General features: G+C 39.8%; 1 protein-coding gene across 5 annotated transcripts in view; it reads right to left on the bottom strand.

Moving 5' to 3' along the window:
* ap1b1 (adaptor related protein complex 1 subunit beta 1) overlaps positions 1-24,743 on the bottom strand; it is a 28,064-nt gene extending 3,321 nt beyond the window's left edge. Inside the window, exons 1-23 of one of the 5 annotated variants that reach the window (XM_044371895.1) lie at positions 24,636-24,743; positions 22,726-22,786; positions 20,234-20,339; positions 19,994-20,129; positions 19,410-19,655; positions 19,102-19,292; positions 18,762-18,983; positions 18,258-18,378; positions 18,034-18,129; positions 17,339-17,454; positions 16,054-16,219; positions 15,175-15,273; positions 13,429-13,688; positions 12,880-13,087; positions 12,639-12,659; positions 12,314-12,400; positions 11,708-11,737; positions 11,463-11,600; positions 11,229-11,374; positions 11,016-11,145; positions 7,194-7,278; positions 6,547-6,633; positions 5,737-5,891 (exon numbers count right to left, since the gene is read on the bottom strand). In XM_044371895.1, coding sequence (XP_044227830.1) covers positions 5,737-5,891; positions 6,547-6,633; positions 7,194-7,278; positions 11,016-11,145; positions 11,229-11,374; positions 11,463-11,600; positions 11,708-11,737; positions 12,314-12,400; positions 12,639-12,659; positions 12,880-13,087; positions 13,429-13,688; positions 15,175-15,273; positions 16,054-16,219; positions 17,339-17,454; positions 18,034-18,129; positions 18,258-18,378; positions 18,762-18,983; positions 19,102-19,292; positions 19,410-19,655; positions 19,994-20,129; positions 20,234-20,339; positions 22,726-22,762 — 2,883 coding nt within the window. In that variant the 5' untranslated portion in view covers positions 22,763-22,786; positions 24,636-24,743. Of the gene's footprint in view, positions 1-5,736; positions 5,892-6,546; positions 6,634-7,193; positions 7,279-11,015; positions 11,146-11,228; positions 11,375-11,462; positions 11,601-11,707; positions 11,738-12,313; positions 12,401-12,638; positions 12,660-12,879; positions 13,088-13,428; positions 13,689-15,174; positions 15,274-16,053; positions 16,220-17,338; positions 17,455-18,033; positions 18,130-18,257; positions 18,379-18,761; positions 18,984-19,101; positions 19,293-19,409; positions 19,656-19,993; positions 20,130-20,233; positions 20,340-22,725; positions 22,787-24,331; positions 24,463-24,568; positions 24,594-24,635 lie in introns of those variants that run through there. The other 4 variants (XM_044371896.1, XM_044371893.1, XM_044371894.1 and 1 more) reach the window with 4 other exon arrangements.
* Between the last annotated feature and the right edge of the window lie 168 nt (positions 24,744-24,911).

Below are 24,911 nucleotides of genomic sequence, written 5' to 3'. Positions count from 1 at the left end.
ATTATATAACAGTGGAGGTGGAATACAACATTCACATGTCAAGTCCAGTTTGGAGAGATATATGAAAGTGACAAGTGCAAAGATTAAATGAGGGATGCAAAGTCCAGTTTGATAACAGTACAGTTCAGCTATTTAGTAGAGCAACAGCTTATGGAAAGAAATGTCTGCTGCTAGAGCTTTTTATAGATCTCAGTCTTTTTCCTGAGGGAATAAGTTCAAAGAGTCTGTGTCCAAGACAGGACGGGTGGGATGACTGCAGTTGAAAATTAACCAGTATTAAAAGTAGCCAATATTCACCATCACATTTTTAAGCCCTGAAACGTCTGTTATTTTCCCCTGTGGTGCTGAAAATGGGATCTTATATAAATATTTTTCAAGCTGCTGTGTCTAGCTTTTGAAACTCCGTGGCGTGTATGCCAACAACACTATAAAAGTTGTGTCGTTGAGAGTGGCAGCATTATTATAATTACAGTGTTCACCAGAAATTTAGTGACTGATGTCCAGACTAAATGAACACTAGGATCAAACAAAAGGCGATGGTGTGTGTTGAGCTACAGTGGAATCGCAGTTATGCTGCACAGCTCCTTAAGCGTTGCCTCAGTGCGCTCAGAGCTCTTTACTAATGCATGCTGCTGCTGGCAACATTTAGGCAGCCGCTCTCCTGTCAGCATGGGGTAAGATGTGAGGAAATGCGGATGCCCTAGCCAGTCTAGAAGCTGCTATTAAGAAGGCTAGAAAAATGGTTTTTCACTGTAGTGTGGCATTAAGGCTTACTGCTAAAATAATAGTATTATATTAGGCGTAAACAGGCAGGGACAACAGACAAAAAAAAGCAACGGGGGGGCTACAGTAACGGTGAAGGATGAGTGTGTGTGTCTGCTACTGCAAAGATCTTTATTATCCAGCTCTGTGTTCCAAATGCTACAAAAATGGCAGAATCAGATGCGATAGAGGCATTTCCTTTAAACAATAACCATCCAATGAGAGACAGACACAGCGATTCACATCACCAAACACGCATGCCTGAAAGCACTGCAGGAGCCTTTTAAAAACTTGCATAAATCAGGCCTGGGGGCTGCTGCAGTATTAATGCAGCAATGCAACAGGGCGAAGCAAAGGAAGACGGATGTTCATGATGAATGCAGTTTGATAAACTGATGCGTAGCTTCATGCTAATCTTTGATATTAACCTTTAATTGAGCTTGACCTTGTTGACTGGGCAAAAAATGTTTATCGAGTCAGAATAGTCTCCTTTGATGTTCAAGACTGTCCTACATTTATCCTTTAGCATGTCAATATGTTCAATTCAACTTTATTTAAATAGTGCCAAATCACAACAGAGGTCATCTCAAGGCACGTTTCACATAGAGACCGTACTCTTTATGTGTTTAAGTCCAGCTGTAATCACATTTAATCATCCATTTGCAGTCAAAATAATGTCAAAATTTTAAAAATTAAATATATTATTAATAGTTTTACATTACTAAAATGAAGAAAAGGTCTTTAGAAAAATAGCCACCAGCGTTTCACTGTACAAAATGGAGACAAATCCAACAAACTGCTGTAACTTTAAATCATGTCAGTGTGTCAAAAAAACAGGGATTTTGAAGAGCAATGATCAAACCAGCATCAAACCAGACTGAAGTGACATTTTCAGGTATGTTTACATGCTGTTTAATGAGCTGCAGCTAATTAGCTTCCTAGCCTGCTAACTTATGTTAGCAGTGCACATTTTCCCCAGTGAATGTTTGTTTGGTGGCTTGTTCAGCAAACTGAGGAGCAGGACGTGTTCATGTTTGTCAGATAGGAAGACGTTAGCAGGAAGTTAATGTGGGTTGTTGTTCAGAGTCTGTGGCTCTTGTGTTGTCCAGCAGGATGCTATCAGGCTCAGTGTGACCGTCTGCTCTGCCTATGAAAGAACACCACGTTATTGCTTTATTTCATTTGCTGTATCGAAGTAAGGTCTCCAGTTACATTGGCAGATAGCAGAACGGTACTAAATTGAAATAATGTAAAACTAGGGGGCACAACCATGAAATCAAAGAATTTAAAATATACAGTTCTCTCTTCTCATGGGAGAATACAGGACAAGTGATTTACAGAGCAGATATGCATGCTGTAGTAGAAGGAATAGAAGGAATTTTATAATGATATATATCAGTACATTTTCTGGAAAATCTAATCAGAAACATTTTATGGATGAAATGACAAGACAGGTATGTCTGTTTTTGGTTAATCCAGTTAATTTAATAACTGACCAATGAAGGTACTTTATCACATTTCTGTAAAAATAATAAAAATTCAACATTAACATTCAGTAGTCGTCCTTGTTGATTTGAAACACTACCCTCAAAAGCTCTAATTCAGACATAGTAAAAGGTATAGCTATCTGGGATAAAAAATATTGCCAAATCTCTAAGGGAAGCCAAATTTATATGGTCTTACTCTATACATGTTCATATCACCCACCCTTTATTCTAACCCCAAAAAACAACAAACAGACTTCTTTCTTTGTGGAGGGTAGCACTGGGGTGTCCGTTTCTGTGTTGAAACTCCTTTCTACCAAAACCCTCCAAATTACCATCTCAAGAGGTGGGAGGAGAAAATCAGCCAACATCATTGGCCACATAGTTGCCATGGGGACAGGAGATAGCAGATGAGAACACTATGCTTCATGTCAAAAAGATAAGCGGTGTGTTTATTCTCCAATAAAAATACTATAAAGTATACATGTGATCCGAAGGATGTCAGTCAAATAAAATATGGGAGCCAGTTTCAAAACTTAAAGAGTGATAGTTTGTGTTGTTAAAATCCTCCATGAGCTGTCTCACTAGTGTTGACAACAATTTAATTTTCCAACTGAGAGCTCTTAATAATAGTGTCAATCAACCACTAACACTCCAAAATCAATTTTAATATACACACTAACATCTTTCAATATACTCAGTTTAGTCACTTTTGCAACGTGAATGCACATCATAGTCAAACCCAGCCAAGCAGTATGGAGTGTGGAACTGGGACACAACTATAATACTCTGTTATAAGTAGTGAGGCATCATGGGAGAGCTGACGCCAAACAAGTTTTGTGAGATCAGTAAAATAGGCCACCATGGGTAAGAACCAGCAAAAACCAAACATGCTACCATGCTTCTTGGCTCAGGGCAACGTAATCATAACTGTCTTAACATCTTGTCTTCATGAGCGTAATAGAACCCTGAAAACACACGGTGTCAGGGCTTTACTCCTTCAGGTCTAAAAATAGCTGCCGACAAAAGGCTTTGGCAGCTAGGCTTTAATGTGCTGTGCCAAGAGCGCAGGGACCATGCTGCAGCCAGCAGCTCAGAGAGACAAGCATCAGAATACGCACTGCACATGCAGAATGGTTTACTTGAAACTCTGCTCTTCGCTACAATTTATGATAGCATCCATCTGCAAAAAGTGCGAGGGACCTTCCATCGCAGCTGAGCAGCAATTTGGACTTCAAAATGAGAGCACAGAAACAGCTGAGGGTGGACGAGAACAACTTCCTGAATTAATGAGGTAACAACACAAATGGGCACACAGAGGAAATAAAAAACTCCACAAACCAAGAGCGAGGAAATGAAAAAAAGCACACAGCCTGCTACAGAAAAAAAATACACAAAAAGAAGGAACAACAAATTATCATAAAACAATCTGCTTTCACTTCAGTCAATTAACCTCAGAGTTTAGCTCAAGGAAACTAAGATTTAATGAGCGACATGGTGAGTGAGTGACAAATTGACTAGTCTAGACGGGAGAAAACAAAAAGACAGTTAATGCCACCTTATGAATAAAAACATGATCTGAAAGCAGACTGAGTGATGAGCGGGGAGGAGAGTCACACGAAGGTCATCGTTCTGGACCAGTCATGCAGAATTTCTAAGCCAAACACAATCCATCAAGGAAGTGGGAGACCGAGGCTCGCTGACAAAGCAGAGACATGCGACATCACAATGGAGAACACAAACGAATACATGTGCACAATAACACACACACACACTCACACACACAGATGAGTCACCAATATTAGAACAACACTACAATCACTGCACAATCAACCAGCCTCCCCCCTTCAGCACGCTCACCACTCGTTACTGCTCATCAATCTCCATCATGTCTCTTGTTGTTCAGATCTGCTACTGCGCTGACTGCTGTGTCATTTGTCTCAATCCATGATGTGGAGTGAATATTTTATTAACTCTTGTCACTGACTACCATACATATCAACCGGTACAATATCATGAGTGTTCAGGTCTATTTTTATATTCTGGGGCTCTACTGGTTTATCTTTGCATGATTTACAGTGATTTAAAGTTTTAAAAAAAACCTCCTTACATATCCTACACTGGCCATTTATGCAGTCCCTCAGTTCAGCCTCTGTCTGAAACAGGCAGTTTTAGCCCCTGTCTTTCTAAGACCCCCCTCTATTCTGATTGGCCAGCTGCTGGAAGCTGCACCTAGGCAAGACTTTGGGTGGCTCGGGACGCTACATCAAACAATATTGGTAGGATTTCATATGTTTTTCTCGTTCTTTACTTGAATTGTGAACTCAAATATATCTGCACATGTTCGTGCCCAAATCAGATCCAAAATCTGTGAGTAGACAACGCGACACAACCCTTTGAACAACCTTAGCAACAAAGGCTACCTAGAGATGTTCCTTTGTGAGCATGCACGAACAATCTGATGTCATCATGAGGAGGAAGTAGAGGTAACATTGCAAATGAAGCGTTCATAGCAGACTGAAGCCCTGGTTTTTTACAAGCAGGGAGCACTTTTACATATGTTCACCTCAAGTTTTGGACCTCTGATTTAAAAACCCAACAACAATCCAGGTGACATTGTAATATAAAAATAAATTTGCATCATAAACACCCAGGTTGACTCCTCAGCTCTTTTTACATATAGGTGAAACACTAATTTTCATAACCCTTCTTCCCTATTCCAGTGAAACCTGTAGGGTTTATAAAAGTGTTGGTGAAGTACTCCACAAACCTCAAGGATTATTGATTATTGTAGCTGTCTGTAAACCAAATTTCCTGGGACATTACAATTTTATTCTACTCTACATTCTGGGATACTCCATGATAGGTTTAACTGCCAAATACCTCAATATCACTATTGCGACAATATTGTAGTGATGACTATTGGTGCTTTCACTAAATATTTACACAATGAGATTTTTGATAAATAAACATCAGTAATATGGATATAACGACTAAGTGGGTAAAGACAAATAATAGAGGAGCTAAAACAGTCTGGTAAGCTCAGAAAATTACATCACTTTACTGTAATGCAGCCTTTAAAACCAGGAAAAGACAACACTATCACGATATCCAAAATCTAAGATGATATCTAGTCTCATATCACGATATTGATATCATAATTATATATTGCTCAGCGCCACTGTCCATTAGTTGTGGCGCCATGTGGCCTAGAGGTTAAGATGCATATCATGTAACCAGGGACCTCTGTTACATTCGTATCACTTTCATTCTATTTCTATATTTCTGTCAGATGATCAAAAAAAGAAAAAGAACAAAATAAAAATCAAGTGCCACACAGAATTATCCAAAAGTGCGACACCTTGTCCATCCAATTATTAACATCTCTGTTGAGCCATTTATTTGAGTGTAAAATGACAGTTCATATGGCAGCATCATCAAATCAGTGACATAAATGGTGCTCATGAATTCAGCCGATGCTTCCACTCACTGTGTAGTTTGGATTTCCTGCCTGCACCCTCAGCTCAGCCAGCACCCAGATGCCATTGGAGAGTTTCATCGACTGATACAGCATGTCCTGACCCTCCACTGTGCGCTTGGCTATGGTGAAAATATTGCTGCCCTGCAGTTTGTTCGAGGCCGCATCTGTTGAGGAAACACAGAAACATAATTAACAGCTCAAATGTAGACGTAGATGTAGATGTATTGTGTTCCTGTTCCTGTATCTGTACAAACTACTGCTCATTTTTTATTATTCAGTTTGTGTGAATAAACATTGTTATTATTCAAAATGTAGTGTCGCTCGCTGGCTCCTTCCATGCTCTGTAGTTGTCTGCTGAAACCGTCATTAAATGTAACCGACCATGCAGGATTTCTTTTTCACTTATCTCCTAAAATTTCACTCCACACTGTCTGTGCAGCAAAGATACAGTCACTAATTCAGAATTTATTGTTCTCCTCAGCTTGTGTCTTGCTGCTGTGCCCCAGTAGGATGTGAAACCCTCTCTTTGTTCATGAAGAAGAAATGTAATCTGTGGGGGGAAATCTCCATTAAGATGTCATTAGGAATTCTTCTCCAGTTCAGCTGCTCTCACGCTTGTGTAAAACTAAATTATCACACATAAACAGGGACTGAAGCTGATGAGATCTCATCAAATGCAATTTGCTTCATTAGCAAGGGACTGAATTTGAGATCTCCACCTCTCTGTCAGGTTATCTTCACATATAAAAAGGCAGCAGGATATGGCTGCACGGTGTAGTGTTAGGTAGTTGCACTCTGTTCTCTCATCATCCTTCTCACCTGAGTTGAGATGGCAGTCTTTGATCTGAAACTGGGACTCATTGTCATTAGGAATGTCTTTCCATGTGGCAAGGAACACCTGTCGCTCTGTAGATGAAAAGACAGAATCACTTGATGTGTCCAAAGACCCGGCACACAATGAAATATACTGAGTACGAGAATAACAATAAACATTTGTGGTAAAAAGTAAATGTACACACTGCGGTAAAAACAAATGTCAAAATAGCGTGCGAGTAGTTTGATTCTACATGAGACATAAGGTTTCCTGCTGTGGCTGCGGCTCTGGAGCTTTAGCTCACAGTCTCTGGCAGCCGTCCTGCTGCTAGCCCCATGAGGAGGCTCCACAGGGACAAATGCCAACATGTTTTCACAGAATAAATCAAACAGCAACAAAAAGACAAAGGCAAAAAGGCCCAAAAATGGCATTGGTGTACATATCTAGGTTCAACTGTGCAGCTCTGAGATGTGCATGAGTGAAGGCAGGTGGACAGTCAGTCACACATCTACGTCACGCACTTCTTCACATCCTCAGAACAGTCACAATAATGACACTCTCACTGAAAGACTCATTCCCAAGGATGACGTATGTCGTTGACATCAACAGGGTTTGAGGCTTTTGATTGAAGAGACTTAGTAAAGACACTCACCCATCTTCCCGTCCTCTACAAACAACATGCTGATGGGGTACTGGCAGCTGAAGTAGAATACGTCAATGTTGTTCTTAACAGCCACCTGTGAGAATGATTACATCCAAGGAGGGGGTAGAGGAGGACGACAGGAGGAGAAACAAGAAGCAATACATGGGTAATTACTTTTCAAGTGCCCTTAAAGGATGGACATGGCTGGTTTATGTGTGGTGTTTGCTGAGCAAGAGGGTTACAGTCTTTTCTCTCACAAAAACACTCAAATAAAATCTTACCTATATCCTACAATATCATCACTGATACCCATGTTCTTTACAGGTCTCCCATCATGTTGTATCTCACAGATAGTACAAGGCTTGTATTTGCCAAAGAATATTAGCAATTTTCAAAGCTTTTATATCATAAATAACTGTGAAGCATCTGTCTACAAAGTCTAGAAATTGCTTTACAAGAAGATATAAAAAAAGATGAAAATATAACAAGATAAAAATAGTAGACAGTGATTGAAAACAAAATACCAAAAATAAAAAGATTAGTGACACACAAATCTATAAAGAGAGAAAATTTAAAAAAATAGCACATGAAAGTAAAAAAAAAAAAGGAAAAAGGAAAAATCATTACTAAGCCTAAGCACATCAGGTAGGAGTCTTTATGGTCTATGGGCCCTGGTGGCAAAAGTACAAGACACTGAAACACAATAACAACTGTGCTATTCTCAAAGCACCTGAAGTAACAAGCGGCAGGGCAGTGATATTGATCAGGCTCAAGAAGTGCTGAGGAGAAGGACAGTGAGTTTGGCCAGAGGATGGTACATGAATGACTCCTGAATAATTCATTAAGGGATCTTATTCCTGTGTGCAATGCAGGATTGCCAGTAACACAGCTGGTCATAAACAAACTACACAAAGCTTCATTCTGATTGTTTCCAAACCAAAAGAGTCATTATCTATGCCAAATTATGCTTTGCAGGGTCACAGGGGACTTGAGCCAGGCTATTACAGGGAAAAGGGTCCTTATAAAATAAAAATCTTGATGTAACATTATATAAAAACACGCCGACAAAGGACTGACAAAGAACTGTCAAAGACTGCAAAGCCTGCCAACACAAAGTCAATGGTGAGCTGTAAGATCCCCACTGTAGATTAGCAGAGCAAAGCAGGTGTCATGCCTAAACGAGTGGTATGTTGCCCAAGATGTGCCAAAGATTTCTTGCTAGCTGGGACTGTAGGCCTTTCCTGAATTACTGTCTGCATTTTCAGGGCTCTGTGCTAACGTTTTTCCTAAGGACTACTTGTGCTCCTAAATGAAAAAATTTAGGAGTACACAAAGAAATTTAGGAGCACAGTGAAAAATGTTCAAATAACACAGAGTTTATTAACTCAGAAATGGGACGACTTCTCCACAGTTTATCTTTCACACTATGTCATTACTGTGTCTTAATGTCTTTAGCCCATTGCCAGCTATCACCTGCTGCTGTTTCTGCTGTGCTGCGCTGTGTGTGGGTGTGCTCAGGTCTTTGTCAAACAGACTCAAATTTAAATACACTGAGGGCAGCCTGATCAAGATCTGTAATCTGAGAGAACACCTTTTCGCCAAGAGGAGTGTCAATGAGAGAACAGGAGCTGAACTATCATTCGATTTTTTGTGTTGGACCACAGTCAAGAGGTTAATTCATTAATCAGGAAGAGTCCTCATTGTGTGTTTTAAACTAGAGCTGCAAAGATTAGTCGATTAATTCATTAGACCATCAACAATAACTGAATTGATTCAGCTAGTTTAGCTCACCGCTACCAGAGCGCCACTATCCTGAACAGACTGGTGATAGTCAGATGGACGGCAATTGTAGGTGGTAACAAGAAGGAAATGCAAGCAAAATAACCAGCCATGAGCAGCTGCTGTCAGACTCTCTGTGTTCATGCTGGAAACACAGAGAGTCCGCTGGAGCTTTGACAGTAACGAGAAAGCACATTGATGGCACTTTGTAAAAAGTTTCTGTGTGGTACCTGTAGCTGAGCTAACATTAGCAGCTCAGCACCGAGAGGCTGTCAGGTGTGTGTGTGTGTCTGAGGGGGAGTATCAGTACATAGCTGCAGCTCTGTTGTTTATCATGTTGTCAGCCCTGGATATCTTGTAAAGCTCTGACTATAGCACAGCATAGTTATCAGCCCATGTCTTGTGTTTACTGCCACAGAAAAGGAATACATCTTTGGTTTATTAGCATGACGTCGCCTCTCCACCGTCTCTTATCAGACTTGCTAATGCTACCAGCAGCTCTGTGAAAGGCACAAACTGAGGATATCTATACTTGGCGACATTTCTTTTCTGTGAAACTAATGTACTGTTTATAAACATTGTACATTATCTGACTATTAAATACTAGTTTTTGAACGATTAGCAGCAGGGGGAAAAAAAGAATATGGTAGGTTGTAATCTTTACTTGCACACTGTGCTCATAAATCATTTTTCTGGTTCACGCATATCTATTTTTTGGGGCAAATGTGAGTGAAATTGCACTGAAGAGCCCTGATTTTTAATGGAATTAAATTGGCAAGTTCACATCCATGATGAACTTTAAACTATTATACTGTCAAGACTTCCCACAGATTATTACAGCGGTAGCCTGCAGTGGCAATAAACAGCCATGAAACTTGCACTCAAATATACTAAAGCATTCCCCTCAAATGTGCTGATTTGTGATAAAAGGGTTTTAGTGACTGTGGCAGTGTGTAAGCTTCAAAAACTGCTACGACACATTGGCAGTTAAAAGAGTACTCCAAATAACATTCTGGGACATTATCTTCCATCAAGACAAAAATAACGCAGAAGCTCTCAAAATAAAATATCTGAGAATGTCAAAATAGACAGTAGGACCTATCAAAGCAGCGCCGAGAGGCAGCAGAGTAGAAAGGTTAGCAGGGCCGCTGAGGCCAGGAGAAACAAAGGAGCCATGTGTTGTGTGACCACTAATGACCGCTCCCACCGCCACCATCCCTCTATACGCTCTTATCTTCTTTCTCCAGCTGTACACAGCACCCAACCACTATTCTGCCCAGTTAAAAGAACCGCCCTGATCAAAAACAAGCATGCCTCTGCCGCTCTTTTTTTAAAATGTGCAACTTATCATCACCGTTCTGAAGGTTGTTTTATGTTTTAATTCTGTTTCATTCACAGCATGGGAATTCAACAGTATAGCTGAAAGAAAGGATGTATTACTTATCAGTAAATGCATATGGTCATACAGTCAGGACAAAAGTTAATGTCCCCAAAAGATACAGTCAGGTCCATGAATATTTCATCCACAAAACATTTTGATGTTTTAGTTCTGTAATCTTTGACTATACAAAGAAAAACGACTAAGAAGTTGAAATACTGCCAACTATAATTTGGAATTCAGACAAATGGAGCTCAAATTCAATTTAGTAATGTTTTATTTAATGAATCAAATATTAACATGCAGTCTGCAAGCTATGAAGTTTATCTATGCTATGTTTGCGTGCTCTTCTACATTACACTGCAAATCTGACAGGGTTCAATGGATTCAGTTAGAAGCAATTTTGGGGAAATAAACTACAGGCATCACTGCCCTGATAAGGCCAGTGCTGAGAAGCGTAAAAACACAGTTAGCTTATATAACAATGTGCTCCTAGTCTGCCCCTGACATCTGACAATCATCTTGTTGACAGCTGCTTCACGGTCATGAACATAATGCCCTAAAATTCAGCTGGGAATCAGGATTTATGGAAAAAGCAGGTGGTGGCAGCGAAACAAAACCAAAACCAGCAAAGTCATAAAATGTAAGGGAAATAAACATTGTGAGGGTGTTACCTGCAGGTTATTGAGAGGCTCCATCTTCATGACTGGTCCCACAGTATTGAGGGGAAGGGCCACTTCAATACTCTGGTTTGGGCTGACGGGAGTGAGAACCTGCATTGGACCAGCTGGAGCTAGACCAAAGCTACAGAGGAGAGAGAAATGAGAGACAGTCACAAAGAGGTGTAAATTTACAGAGATCAAACATTGCTTAGTAAAAGGTCTTACCTGTTCCTGTTGAATTGGATGGCAAAATCAGTCATGACACTCATAGCTTTATTAGTGAGGGTCATCTCCATTTGGATGACCCCAGAGCGGCGGGCAAAAGTGCCAGATATCTCCAGACCCTTAGCCTTCATAGCCGGGAGCCAAAGCTGAAAAAAAGACAAGAACAGTTTGGTTTTTTTTTACTGTTGCAACATCATTCAATAGTTTGCCTTATCTCGGCTTATCCAGACTCACTGTTTTAGCAGGGATGTAGGCTCCCATTGGCATACCAACTCCACCTCCAAGGTCAAACAGGTCATCCAGACCGCCACTTACAGGGGCACTGAAAGAGGCTGGCACTGCAGCTGGAGGAGCACCGAAACCAGCCGCCATCTGTGAGTTACAAAACAAAAGGTTACCTTAAGTTACCCGAACACATCCGGTGTTTTTCACTGTATTGAGCATTCGAAGCCAAACAAAAACCAGACTGAATGACTTACAGCAGGACTTCCTCCGATGTCACCGCCAAGCTGGGTAGTGAGAAAGAAGCACAACAAATCCAGGTTATCTATTTGTGCAACATTACATAATATTCTGGGAGGTTTGAGGAGGACAGATGGAGGAGTGAGAAGGTCTAAGAATGTCTGTGATTAACGACAAGTACGGGGGTTTACAGCGAGCAGAGGGAGACACCAGTACAGGGCAAGTTTACTTCTGACCTGACCTTTTACTGTCCACACAAGTCCAGCAGAGTGGCAATTGAAATCCAATAGGTTTTGCTCAAATGCTACTCACTAAGTGTGTCTATTACTGTGATGAAAAGGTTGGGGGTGCAGTGAGCAAAACATACAGCAATTCCAAACGGTGACAATGCTAAACTACTGTGTATGGAAGACATACTTTGACAGTAAACATTAGTGAGATTTACTAAAATTTAATAAAAGATTTAGAGTGTGGAAACATCACAATGTAATAAGAATAGCAAACAGGCACAGATCAACTACCAGGGAGGATTATTTAGAGGACACAGTGGTACAGCAGGGAACAAGAGGGGACTCTAAGCTGGTGCTGGCCTTTACTGGTCCAGCGTGGTCCCCTGGACCAACCTCAGTGGGGCTGTAATCTGGGGGCGATGGGGACTGATGTGGGAGCTGAGGTGACTGAGGAGTGTCCGTCCGCAGGGGAATGGGCGGCTGATTGAAAGACGAAACACATCGCAGAGCCCAGAGATAAGAAAAGAGATGGGACTCAAGGGTTCAACAGCATGCTTACTGTAGATATCACGATAATAAAAGATGATAAATGATGAATGAAATGTCAGACTGATGCATGAGAACTAGAGAGTACAACAGCAGTGAACTAATTAATCTTAGCACTGAAATGGTCTGACATGGTTTAGAAATGTTGTTCCCTCCCCCTCCATGTAGTTACCGGCTCAGACTCATCCCCCATCTGCAGGTGCAGCATTGAACAAAGAAAGGAAAACAAACCAGGATCAAAAGAAAGAAAGAAAGCACATAAGGTAGAAAAAAAACATACATTACCGTCACTGGGTCCCAATAAACATTTAAGATTTTATTAAAACCAACTCAATGGGTTGTCACACACTGATTCCAAGATATTTCACAGAACATGATAGCTTCACTGAAACACAGGTGTGTAGAAGACCTACCAGACTATCCAATCCTCCTCCAAGAAGGTCCATAGCCCCCATCTGCATGCCAGAGGAAGGGGGTGGTGTTGGTCCGGTAGCGGTAGGAGGTGTCAGATCCAGATTGAGCAGATCTCCCAGGAGGTCTCCCTGGGATGGGATGACAGCAGGGGGTGCCTCAGAGACTCCAGCAGCAGAAGCTGCGTCTGGGCTCTCAACACTCTCTCCGCTAGTAGAAAAGATATAAAGTGACACAGATTTAGATTATGTATTGTAATGGAGATGACTTATTTGATTACTATATTGTAAACTATATATTCTTTATTTTTACATTCACTGTAACCTAATTTGTCATTAATCTGCAGATGTCCGCTAAGAGCAATGATAACTAGATGTTATTCGAAAGCAGGAAGGAATAAAGAAGAACAGCGCCAGAGCCAGACATTACTGGACAGTGTATTACTCAGCAGATTTAAGGGGAAACATGACAGCAGATTTGAGAAGTGAGCTCTACTTATATAAACAAATCCCTCCGCCTGCAGTGTTTAAAAGTAAAAGTGCGTGACTCACGATCCAGCACTGCCAGGGAGTCTCTTGTGCTGAACGCCACGGCTGCCTTCAACAAAGGCACTGGGTGGCTTGTGATACACAGAGGCCAGAGTACCAATGTGGCAGATGAGCTCCTCCAGCAGAGTGGGCTCGATCAGATCCGTCTCCTCAGAGATCAGGGGCTTCTCAGCCAGAACCACCTCCTTGGCAGCTACAGGGTCTGTGGAGAGCAGACGCCAGTAGATGTAGCCGCGGTCCCTGAGGTCTGGGTTGTCTGAGTCCTGGAGAGAGAGATAAAAGTATGAGGATAAGAGATAATTCTTTATGGAGCATGTTTAATACATTTTTAATGTTTGACTTTTTTCTTTCTTGGCCCCCGATACCAAAGACTGAGCGGTTATTCTAAGATATCAAAAACTGAGTCAGCCTTAGGGAAGTGCTAGAACTTGGATAATTTATGAGGCACATTGACACTGTACATTTTTATTACTGTGGAAAAAGTAGAAGGTTACCAGGGTTTTAATTAAATCTTATTAGCTCAAAACCCTGAACCTAGATTGATGGACGCAGTAAAACTTTGAAAACGCAGATGACAAATCCTTAAGTTATATGGGAAAAATTATTATAATTATTATAAATATTACATGAATTATAAGTTATAAGGGAAATTCTCTCAGCATCTCTGCTTTCTGTCCGCATTGTGCAAAAAAAAGTTTGTGCCTGTACCTCTGCTGTATCCTACATTCACATGTACACGGTTACCAGCTTTCTACTGTTGATACATCAATGCAAACTAATGTAATCCAGTACACCAGCTCTGTAATAAATTACATCTTTGTGAGTCTTACAATGTTCAGTTTTTGTTGACCCTGTTAGAGAAGTGTTGATTTAAATCTAAGTCATTTTTGAAACCGTACTCAGTGGTGATGTTTTATTAGACAACATCATATTGAAGTGTATTCATTCATCAAAAGGTGTAAATAATGAAGGAAAAAAGACAAAAGCACGCCCTCATTCTTTCCATGATGATAATAATTGTACTTGAGGTTAATTGGGGCCTAATCTGAACAACAGGAGAGTTTCCCAAAGTAGGTTCACTCACAGCAGTAGATTTTTCTCTTGTGTTACTGACGTGAGCATGAACATAGCTGCAACTAAATGGCACAGTGCATCACATATCATGTTTAAGATTGTCTACGCTGCACTACACTCAAAATTTAACATTCACCGTATAGATGATTTTCACCACTTTGCATCTACATAAAAAATACATTCTTCGTTCTTAACACGTACAATGTGCAGACATGATATAGTTAGTATTTATCTGTATTAGGATAATATTACCAATGGGTGGATTTTTATTTAGGTAATTATTAACATAATAACAGATATTGATAATTTTTTTTTATAATACCACAAAGAATTTTCTAAAAATGACATGACTGTTTTAATTTTTTACATCAACTGGATACCTCAAACCATCAAAACACAATTAGTGCAACAGCAGCGTAAGCTCAAACCACTGTAGTCATTACTAAGGGAAGTGCAAGGCTCAGATCTATAATCTCATTACGATACTTCAGTGTCCCAAGAATGATAAAGCAACAAGGAACTCTTTGGAAAAGATACAAAACTAAGAGCTGAGGAGCAAAGTTAAAAAACCACATCTGATGAGAGCAAATCACACACACTAGAAGAGTTCAAGGTAGTAGACAGCAGGGTGGGGATTGTGAAATGTCTGCAAACAGTGTGTGTTTTTATTCTCACCTGTGTGGCCAGGCTTAACACCTGCTGCACCAGCTCCTGGGTCTCAGTCGGCTTTTTCAGGAACAACTTGACAATCGCAGTTAGCAGCTGCAACTGCACCTACAGCACACAGAACACATACAGTACGTTACAACTCCTCACTGATACTACTTTTAAATGCAGCCGATGTAAGTTCAGAGGTATTAAGGTGAATCTTTCTGCCTTATCTTTTAACACACAATAAACACACAGGGTTTAAACTCCTTTCACTTCTAAGAGCATAATAGTGGGTTTCTCATAGATGCCACATCCTGTTTAACAGTAAATATTCTACTGACTGGTTTGAGGCAATTTGCAGTAAGCTAACAACAGCACAAAAGGGAACATGCATAATACACTCCTTTCTACCCACAAAATCACTTGCTATAATAAGAAAAGTCCCTCCAAGGCAATAATACAGATTGATCTGTTACTTAGGGAGAGCTGTCTAACCAAGTAAAATGTAATCCCACTATGAATGCTCTACGGAGTAAAAGCTGGCTTCTCTACAAATTGTGCCTCTGAGCCAGACACAGACTCAGTGTAGCCTTGAAGTATTACAGGAGTGTTCCCGTTAATGTGGTGTAAATTACCATTTAGTGTGTTAATCTCATTAAATCTCAGTTTTACTTTCACAATTACCACAGATTGTGCTGGTTAAGTAAGACCATTTCTCTTTGGTACTTCTGTGTATGGCATGTCACTTCATTTTCCAACCAATGTCTCTTATTATTTCCAGCTACAGAAACCACTGTATGATAGTTACTGACAGAACTGACTGCAAATTACTGGAGCCAGTGACATTAAAAATGGACTTCACATTTTTGAAAAAGCAACAACCCTGCACTCTCCTAAACACACCTGAGTGCTTTCATCGTGGAAACCCTCCAAAAAGCTCTCCAGCAGTTCATCAGCGTTGTCGATGCGTTCGGCATACTCTCCCACAATCCAAATCATGGCTGCACGTGCCTCCGGCTCATCCAAGGAGTCCAGGTTTTCACACAGAGTGGCAATCACACTCTCATACCTGGCAACAGTCACACAAAAAATTAGATACACTTAAATGTTGAGACAAAAAAATTAAACAATCACACAGTGCAAATTACTATAATTTACTTAAAGTTGCATTAATCTATGTTTGGGCACCAACGTGCAGAAAAAACCAAAACAACTATCATGGCTTATAAAGTTGTAATGACTAACTTTAACATCCTGGAGACACAGAACATTAGTTTTAATTTGTTCTCATTTTTCTAGCCACCTGACAATTGTAAATCTAACATCCACTCTCCTGTTAGTTACTGTTTTGGCTCAACTGCAGAGAAAAATATTTGGGTCTTTATCCTGCTCAACCAGCCAATCTTTTCAGCAGTGGTTGATGTATTTCTGATCTGCATAAAATGTTTGATAAAATAGATTTAGTATGTATGATTCGGAGTGAAGGCAGAAGTTTGACTGGGTAGTGAAGGTAAAGACTTGAGCCATGCCAAGCTGGACACTGTGAAAAGCTGCTCCTTTGGAGACTCATGGCTCCAAGGTTATGGTCTACTGCTGTGTGGGTGAAGTTTATCTCTGGCACATGAACCCACTCTGCTGGACACACAGCAGAAGCCACACTTCAAACATATCTACCTGACCTTTGACCAAGTGCAATCAAGGCAGGGTGAGAGGTGCTATCCACTACAAACACTCTCTCTGTGTTTGTGAGGGCAATTTTCTCTTGTGCGTGCCTTTTGAGATGAATGCCGGGCTGAAAACACTTTTTGTCAGTGTACAGTCCCTTTTAAAATATGACAGAATATAATCTGATGGTCAGTGAATTGGAACAGTTGAAATGTCTGTGTATGGCTCTTAAGATGTCAACATCAGATGCAAAGCATATAATAGGTCAAACAACATCATACATCTAAAAATGTCTCTATTTGAATGGCCAACAAATAAATTTAGTGCATTGTGTATGATAAATGTTTGCACCTCATATTCTGTATAAAAAACAACACTAAAAAGCCACCACAAAATCAGCATCCATAAATGCCCGATTCTGTTGCATATTCAATGTACAAAGTCAAGCACTGGCAGCATTTTGTAGAGCTGTTAAGATGGAGTGTGAGTAATTGTGTGATGTGATGCCTAACAGAAGACCTACTTGTTGGGGTATTTGCGGAAGATGTCCTTGATGACCACAATGGCTTCCTGCACCACATAGTTAACCTTTGTCTGGATGAGGTCAAGCAGTGTGCTGACACAGCGCTCCGCTGATTGCTAAAGATGGAGAGGAAAATAATCATTACAGGCCTGCACACTACAATCAGAGTAGACTGTATATAAAATATGTATATCGTTTATAAAACCTATGATACAATATGAAATTGACTTTGTTCAAATATGAGTCGACAAGAAAAATAATTATGGAATCTTTTTCAACATCTCACATCCTTTTAACTTTGATGGTACTATAGCAGTAACATAGTGGCTTTATACAGCTCCAGGCTTCAACAGCAAACATATGTTAAATGTGAATATGTGTTAAATCTACATATGTTTTGTTGAAATTAAGGGAACAAAGTTACATATGATGATGTATACTCTCAACAATCCAAAATGGAAACCACAACATACCACAGTAAAATGTTTTAGCACTATCAAAACAACAGAGCCAGCTTGTGTTCATCATAAAAACACTACATCTAAGCCTTACTGACGATGGCCTTTTGTCACTTACAGCGTTATTATCTCGTTGAGTCCAAGTACCAGTTAAGATGAAGTATATGCAAACGCTTTGTGCTCAACCACAAGACCTAACAAAGCATCTGACCACAGTATTTCATCATCTCCACCCACCTCTACTTTGATGGCACAGCGGCCAATGGCTCTAACCGCTTTACGGACAAAGTCCACGTCCACCTCAGTGGCGTACTCCTTCAGCTCAGCCAGCACCTACAGACAGTAGCAGGATAGACAGGCATCCATGTCACTCAGGATTATATTTTGCGTACAATATCTGAAGCTTCCTTGAAAAGATCCTAACATAATTGTTTTATGCATTACAGCTGCAGGTTTGTTACCTGTGCAATATTAGCTTGAGACGCTAGACGAATCATGATGTCCAGCTTCTCCAGTTTGACATAGATTGGGTCATTGTACTTCACAAAAAAAACTTTCATCTCATGTTTCAGGATCTCTGGGCTGAAAGACACATCAACATTTCTTGTTATTTGCGGCAATTAACAAAGACTTTAATATCACAGACAATAACACAGTGAAACTTTTCAATGACATGCTTGAGTATTAAGTGGCCTTTATGATTATTTATTACTGTTAGCTCTTTTGTATTCTAATTTGCTCTGTGTTTTTTTTTTTTAAATAACATTACTTATCCATGTGTCCGGTGCCTTCTTTCAGACTGTTTTAACTGTTTTATCCTGGCTTTGTTTTTATCTTTTTTCCTCTTGTCATATGTGTTGGCATGTGGAGACTATTGTAATTTCCCCTTTGGGGTTCATAAAGCAACGTTCATTACTATTTCCACAGTATAAAGAGTAGTGAAGAGACACTCTCCCCGGATTTACCGTCTCTGTACGATGAGGTTGATGTTTCTAAGTGCCACATATTGCAACTCAGGCTCAGCAGAGAGGAGAGTGACCAGTGGAGGGGCCAGCTTCTTCAGTAGGGTGCCATAGTAGTCCAAGTCTTTAGGCAGCATCTCCATGAACTTCATAAGAACTTTTACTGCTGACAACACCACTGCAGAGTTGGCGTGGGAGAGCCGCGGGGTCACACGCTCACAGATGCTAGCAGATGTAGATGATATTGGGATGGGGAGGGGGGAAAATTATTCAGGGTTTACTGGGAGGATATGCAAACATGACATGCAGAGAGAATGTTGATGATGGTAGTGCGCTCCCTTACCTTTGGGACTCACGATCATCACGTGGTGTGTAATTGGCCAGGCAGTCAAGAATGAAGATCTGCCCCCACTCTGTACACTCGTTAAGAGCTGTCAGCAACTTGTTTATGGTCTGAGGATTTAGGTCCAGTAGATTACTGTTGGGGTGAGACTCTGCGATCTCAGACAGCGCTGCCACTGCGTTTGCTACCACCTAAAAACGAAGAACAGTCATGCTGACAGAAGAAGCAGTAGCCAACAGCTATATTAAGATGCAAAAGAAAGGTCACTGTACTGACACAATGTTGGCAACATTTGTGCTGAGTCATACCATGGGATTGGAGTCAGATATGAGGTCTTTTAGAGTGTCAAGGAAGCCCTGATCCTCCACCAATTGGGCGTTGATATCGTGAAGTTTTGCTACACACACAGCTGCAGTCTTCCTCACATATGGGTCTTCATCCTTCAGACATTTCCTCAGTGGCTCACAGAGGTACTCAGTGATCTTGTCCACGCGGATGCAGCCCATAGTACGAACAGCAAGCGCCCGGATGAGAGGGTTTGGGTCTTCACAATCCTGGATGGGTGGTACAGAGAATTGGTAGAGACATTACACTTGGATTGTTTTTTACTTTTTAATGGTCATAAATTGCATCATTCCTCATTGTTTATTTGGGATTCTATCTATATTATAATTAGTGTGAGAAATTTATCTAACATGTGTCTGCATTAGCGTTATGTAAAGAATAAAATTATCTTATCACTGAGGTGTCACTGCCTTTATCTCCAAAAGCTGTGCTGATGGCTGTATTTACCTTAAACGGACACTTTTAAGTTTGGTAATTATCCCATTGAAGTCAGAGAAGTTCAAGAAGAAAATAGTGGCATGTCACAATACATTTATGACTAATCTACCTTTACAAAGGTGTTGACAGCCATAATAGCCATGTCTGGCTGACTCTTGGCATAGTTCATCAGGTAGAGGTAGACCAGCTTCTTCAATTCCAGGTTGTCCGTCTGCATGCAGTTCACAACATCTGGGAACAGAGCGCTGGAGGGAAGATGAGACACTATGTGACAACTGAATCCAAATGGAAAGTGAAGTGTTACTCAGTTCCAATGTGGATGTTTGTGACACTATTTCCCCTGGCTCACCTGACATCCTTGCCAACTGTCATGGAGGCAATGACTTTCTTCACAGCCTCCTTCTTCTTCTCTTTCTTATCACTGTTCAGCTCTGCCTTGAGCTCAAAAATCTCACCTGTGTGCAGAGGAGAAGAAAAAAGGGAATCATGTAATACTTTTTCATGTAGGGAGAGGAAAGCAGAACTGTACAACAAAACACAATGGTCTCTGCTCACACATCACATGGACATACTGACATACAGTCTGTCAGAGCCCCTTTGAAAAAACAGAATGGGCGCACTGAGATCATCAGTGGTTTCTGAAACTGGTAGGTGGTAATAGTTGTCATAGGGGGTGGGGGATTAAGGTGCCAGTCTAATGAGCAACCACTATAGTTTTCACCTGCTGCTAACCAGCTCACTGTAGCTGCTTCATTTTTTGTTGTGGTACAACGATCCTTTCCTTGCAATGTGTGATGAATAAGGCATTTGTTGTAGCTGCTGCAGCAGCATATAAGACAACACAGGATAACACAGGAAATGAGAGCGTGCAAGTCATTCTGCCTGACTGTTGATGATTAATTGATGAATAATTTAATATGATCTTTTATCAACTTTCAATGAAATCTATCAAAAGCATCACACCACATTATTGTTCTGTTCTGAATTCTGATATCCATACGATTCAAAGTTAATTGCAATTTTAAAAAACTAACAAAATGTATTGGTTATCATTTAATGAGTTTTTGTTTTTGGTGTGTGTGCTTTGTCTAACAACACATAATAGTGGAGCACAGCTCACTGTAATGATTATCAATTTGATTATTTCATAGCACTGCTACAATATGTTGATAAATTGAGCAACCGAAAATTAATCGGCAACTGTTTTGATAACCATTTTATCCTTTTGAGTCATTGTTTATGGAAAAAATGTCCAAATTCTCTGATCCCAGCTTCTCAAATGTGAATATTTTCTGGTTTATTTAGTCGTTTATGATAGTAAACTAAATGTCTTTGCGTTATGGACTGTTTGTTGGGACAAAAGAAGACATTTGAGGGCATCATCTTGTTCTTGGGAAACAGTGATCAATACTTTTGACAATTTTTGGACATTTTATAGACCAAAAGACTAATCAATTAATCGAGAAAATAATTGACGGATTACTTGATAATGAAAATAATTGTTTGTTGCAACCCTATTATGTGATTTTGCATATGTTTGTATTGTGATATACATCAACATCACATACATATTAGTTAATCTCATGAGGTGATTTTAACTGTGATGTCAAGCCCTTTGTTGGCCAGGTGGTCAAGATTATTAGACCTCTCATGTCTATGGTAGGAGAGATGCAATGATATAGTCTACATGACCTTAAAATACTAGTAAAACTTAAATTATCACCAATGATCACCAATTGTTAACATTTAAAAAATGTTATTGTTCCTCATTGTGTTCAACAAACGGATTAGAACAGATGTATGTTTTGGGTAAAACAACATGTCATCACGGGAACATCTCATGGAGGATGAGAAAGGAGTTCCTTCTGTGTTTGTTTTCACATTTTTGTTGCTTTATACAGAAGTGAAAGAGACCACATTTTAATCAGTTTACATTTCAGTTCTGTGTCCCCGATTTATCTATAAAAACAAACACTGTGAGAACACTGTTCTTGTCTTTGGCTTAAAATTTGAGTCTACTTAATGTTTCGCAGGAATTGTAAACATGTAATCACTCATAATCTCCTTCATGATGTCAGCAGAAGACCGCACACAGACATATTGGGCGTATGTACAGAAAAGCAGTAGGATACAGAAAGAAACATGCTCTTATGGCTGAAATAATATCTAACAAACAAAGAGCTTATATGCTACAACTCATATGCTTCTGTTTGCATTCACTAAGCCATCTACGTGAGGATATGTAGTTCTGGGATGTGAGAGGAGTCACACAAATACAATAGGAGACACAGCAGGATAGTTAATTCTCTGTGAGCTAACACGCAATGTGTCTAATCTGATTTACAATAACCAGAGCTGTTCAGTTCTTGGAGACAATGTCAAAACAAAGCAGAGTGATAACATCTTTAGCATTTATTTCTTGAGGACCTCTTAAATCTTCAATGGAGGCATTTTTGGCTTCACAGAGTGAACAATAATAAACATGTAGCACATCATGCTGCTATTTATTCAAATATAAGAAATCAAATGTAAATTAATTGAGATATGATTTATTTTTTTCTGAAATTACTCAACAGCTTTAAGGTAATTAGACAATGTTTTTTTTTAAATGTTATATAATTATCTTTATTTATGTAATTAGACTAAGTTAACAACCTTATAGAGACAATAATTCAGCAACACCCAGCTTACTTTGGCACAAAATCTACAAAGCACTTGCTTAGAAACAGGGCATGGATGCCAGCAATGATCAAGAACTGAATATAATAAGTAATTTATCACTGAGGTGTTTTACGTGTTAAATCTTTATCTTATGAGTGAAGAAATAGTGAGCTATCAGACCTTTCTTGGTGGTGGTGAAGTACTTGGAGTCCGTCATCTTGGATCCAAATTGTCGGTTCTCCTACAAAAGTTAGAGAGGACAAAAAGATTATTTCTGCTAAATCTTTTCCTGAGTGGAAACTTGGAGCTTCACAAGAGCAACAGGAAATACTAGAAGTGCAAGCACAGGGAAATAAAAGGACTTCCTGTCTTCTGTTGGACAAGTGGCAGCGATCTATCAAATGAGAAAACAATGGATTTTGCAACGAACAGAGACACCAATATCTCCTCTATAAACATGAATCTTCTTGGTCAGCAATGATTGTGGCCAATATCATCTCTTAAACCGAGTCAATTTAAAATGTTTTTCAGCAGTCATGCATTATGTATCAGTACACACTTCCTCTTGATCCATTACTTGTCTGCAAAAGATCTCTCTCAGTTATGTAATATTTTCTGTTATGAAATTTGAGCTTAAAGTTAATGGGAATATTGCTAAAATAAACTAATCCTACACAAAAGGACAGTGTTTCACATGTGAAACACTCTCTCTGGATATAATGGACATAAAACTGAAAAAGCTGAGTCCATGACACTGTTTGTGTTATGGAAAAAGAAATATTTGCCTTGTGCGTAGGATCACTACACCTCATACTATATTAACTTTGGATTTTTACTGTTTCTGCAATAAATGATAATCAGCCTTCAAGCAATTGTATTGGCAACACAACTAATACTGCTGAGAGTTGTAATTGCCATCTTACAAAGGGACTATCATATGTTTCAATATATAGTTATAATGATACATTGTCATGACAAAATATTGGTGAGCGCCTCAATCAAAGTTTTTATGGCTAACAAGTTAATAAGCTTTTCGTTTGACTCACTTTCTACTCAATACGTTGCTGTAAATAGCTAGTTTTCATTTATCATACCCCTATATAAAACAACCTGTGTTTTATGCATAATGTTATTGATGAATACTCTCTTTATCAGACTCGAAATAACTTAATTACAGTAAAAACATGTATTTTAAATAACGCTTAATTCAATTAGGTAACTTGCGGTGGTGATAATGGCAGCAGATAAGTTAGCTGTTGGTGATGTTGACGGTTATTTGATACCAGTTTATGGCAGAGGCCTGTCAGTTTACATTATTAACTTGCCAATTAATCACAATGAACTGCGTCAACAAACTTGAGATTAATTAAACGTGTCAGTTTCATTATTCGTTGAGCTTCAGGTAGCTGTCAAACATCAGACAGGCTGCTAGCTGCTAGTCACAAGTTTATACGAATAACTGACGAAATACTAGCAAGACAAAATAGCTCATTACTGTGTGTTTGTACGATATTTCCCGCTGCTATTGTGCCACACTGACACTGAACTGACAGTGTATTCTGATTTACATAGTTTGCAAACTAGCTATGAGAGTAATTAACACAGGCTGACTTTAAACTAATTTAGCCGCAAAATAAACGAACGGTTCGCTAGCTGGCTAGCATCAGGCTACCGTGACGTTAGCATAGCAGGCTCCAGTGTGTACAATCCAGCAGGGAGCAGACGAAAAATAGCGTAAAGTTAGTTAAATTACTGCCGATACGATGATGGTTGGTCAATTACTCACGCATAATTGATTCGCCCATTCCTGCATGTTTGCAGTAGTTACGTTCAGATGAATGAAAGTGATGCTAATGGCTAGCTGCCTGCTGCAGTGAGCCTGTCAGTGTCAGCCTGGGCACTTCTCTAGCTAGCACAGCTCAGACATGACCTTCTAAGCAGAGGCTTAAGGAAGCCTTTGCCGGGATAGTTAAGCTCTTAATCTACCGGCCTGGTTTAAACCATACACAACGAATTAGCGTACCTTCTGGAGTTAAAATTAGACTCGCCACACAATGAATTTGGAGAGAAAATCTTGACAAACATCTTACCGTGACAGGCGTAGTATGAGCTGTGGTGGCCTTCGTCCCCTCCCACTTGATTTACTTCCGTCTTTCGCAAAATAACGTTTGCAAACAGTCAACAGCAACGTCAGCTTTCATTCAGAAAATGTAGTTCATTCTTTTGTGAGAATAAGTGTTTGTACAACCCCAGCACTGGAGCACTTCCCAGAAACTGTAAACATCTTTTGGATTGGCAATGATTTTGGTGGATGCATACACTGGATGCAGTAGTACCCTCTGACCACTGAAAATAAATGGCAATTC

The sequence above is a fragment of the Thunnus albacares genome, chromosome 2 (genome assembly GCF_914725855.1).
Source record: "Thunnus albacares chromosome 2, fThuAlb1.1, whole genome shotgun sequence".
NCBI classification, from domain to species: domain Eukaryota; kingdom Metazoa; phylum Chordata; class Actinopteri; order Scombriformes; family Scombridae; genus Thunnus; species Thunnus albacares.
This window is presented reverse-complemented; position numbering and strand designations above follow the sequence as displayed.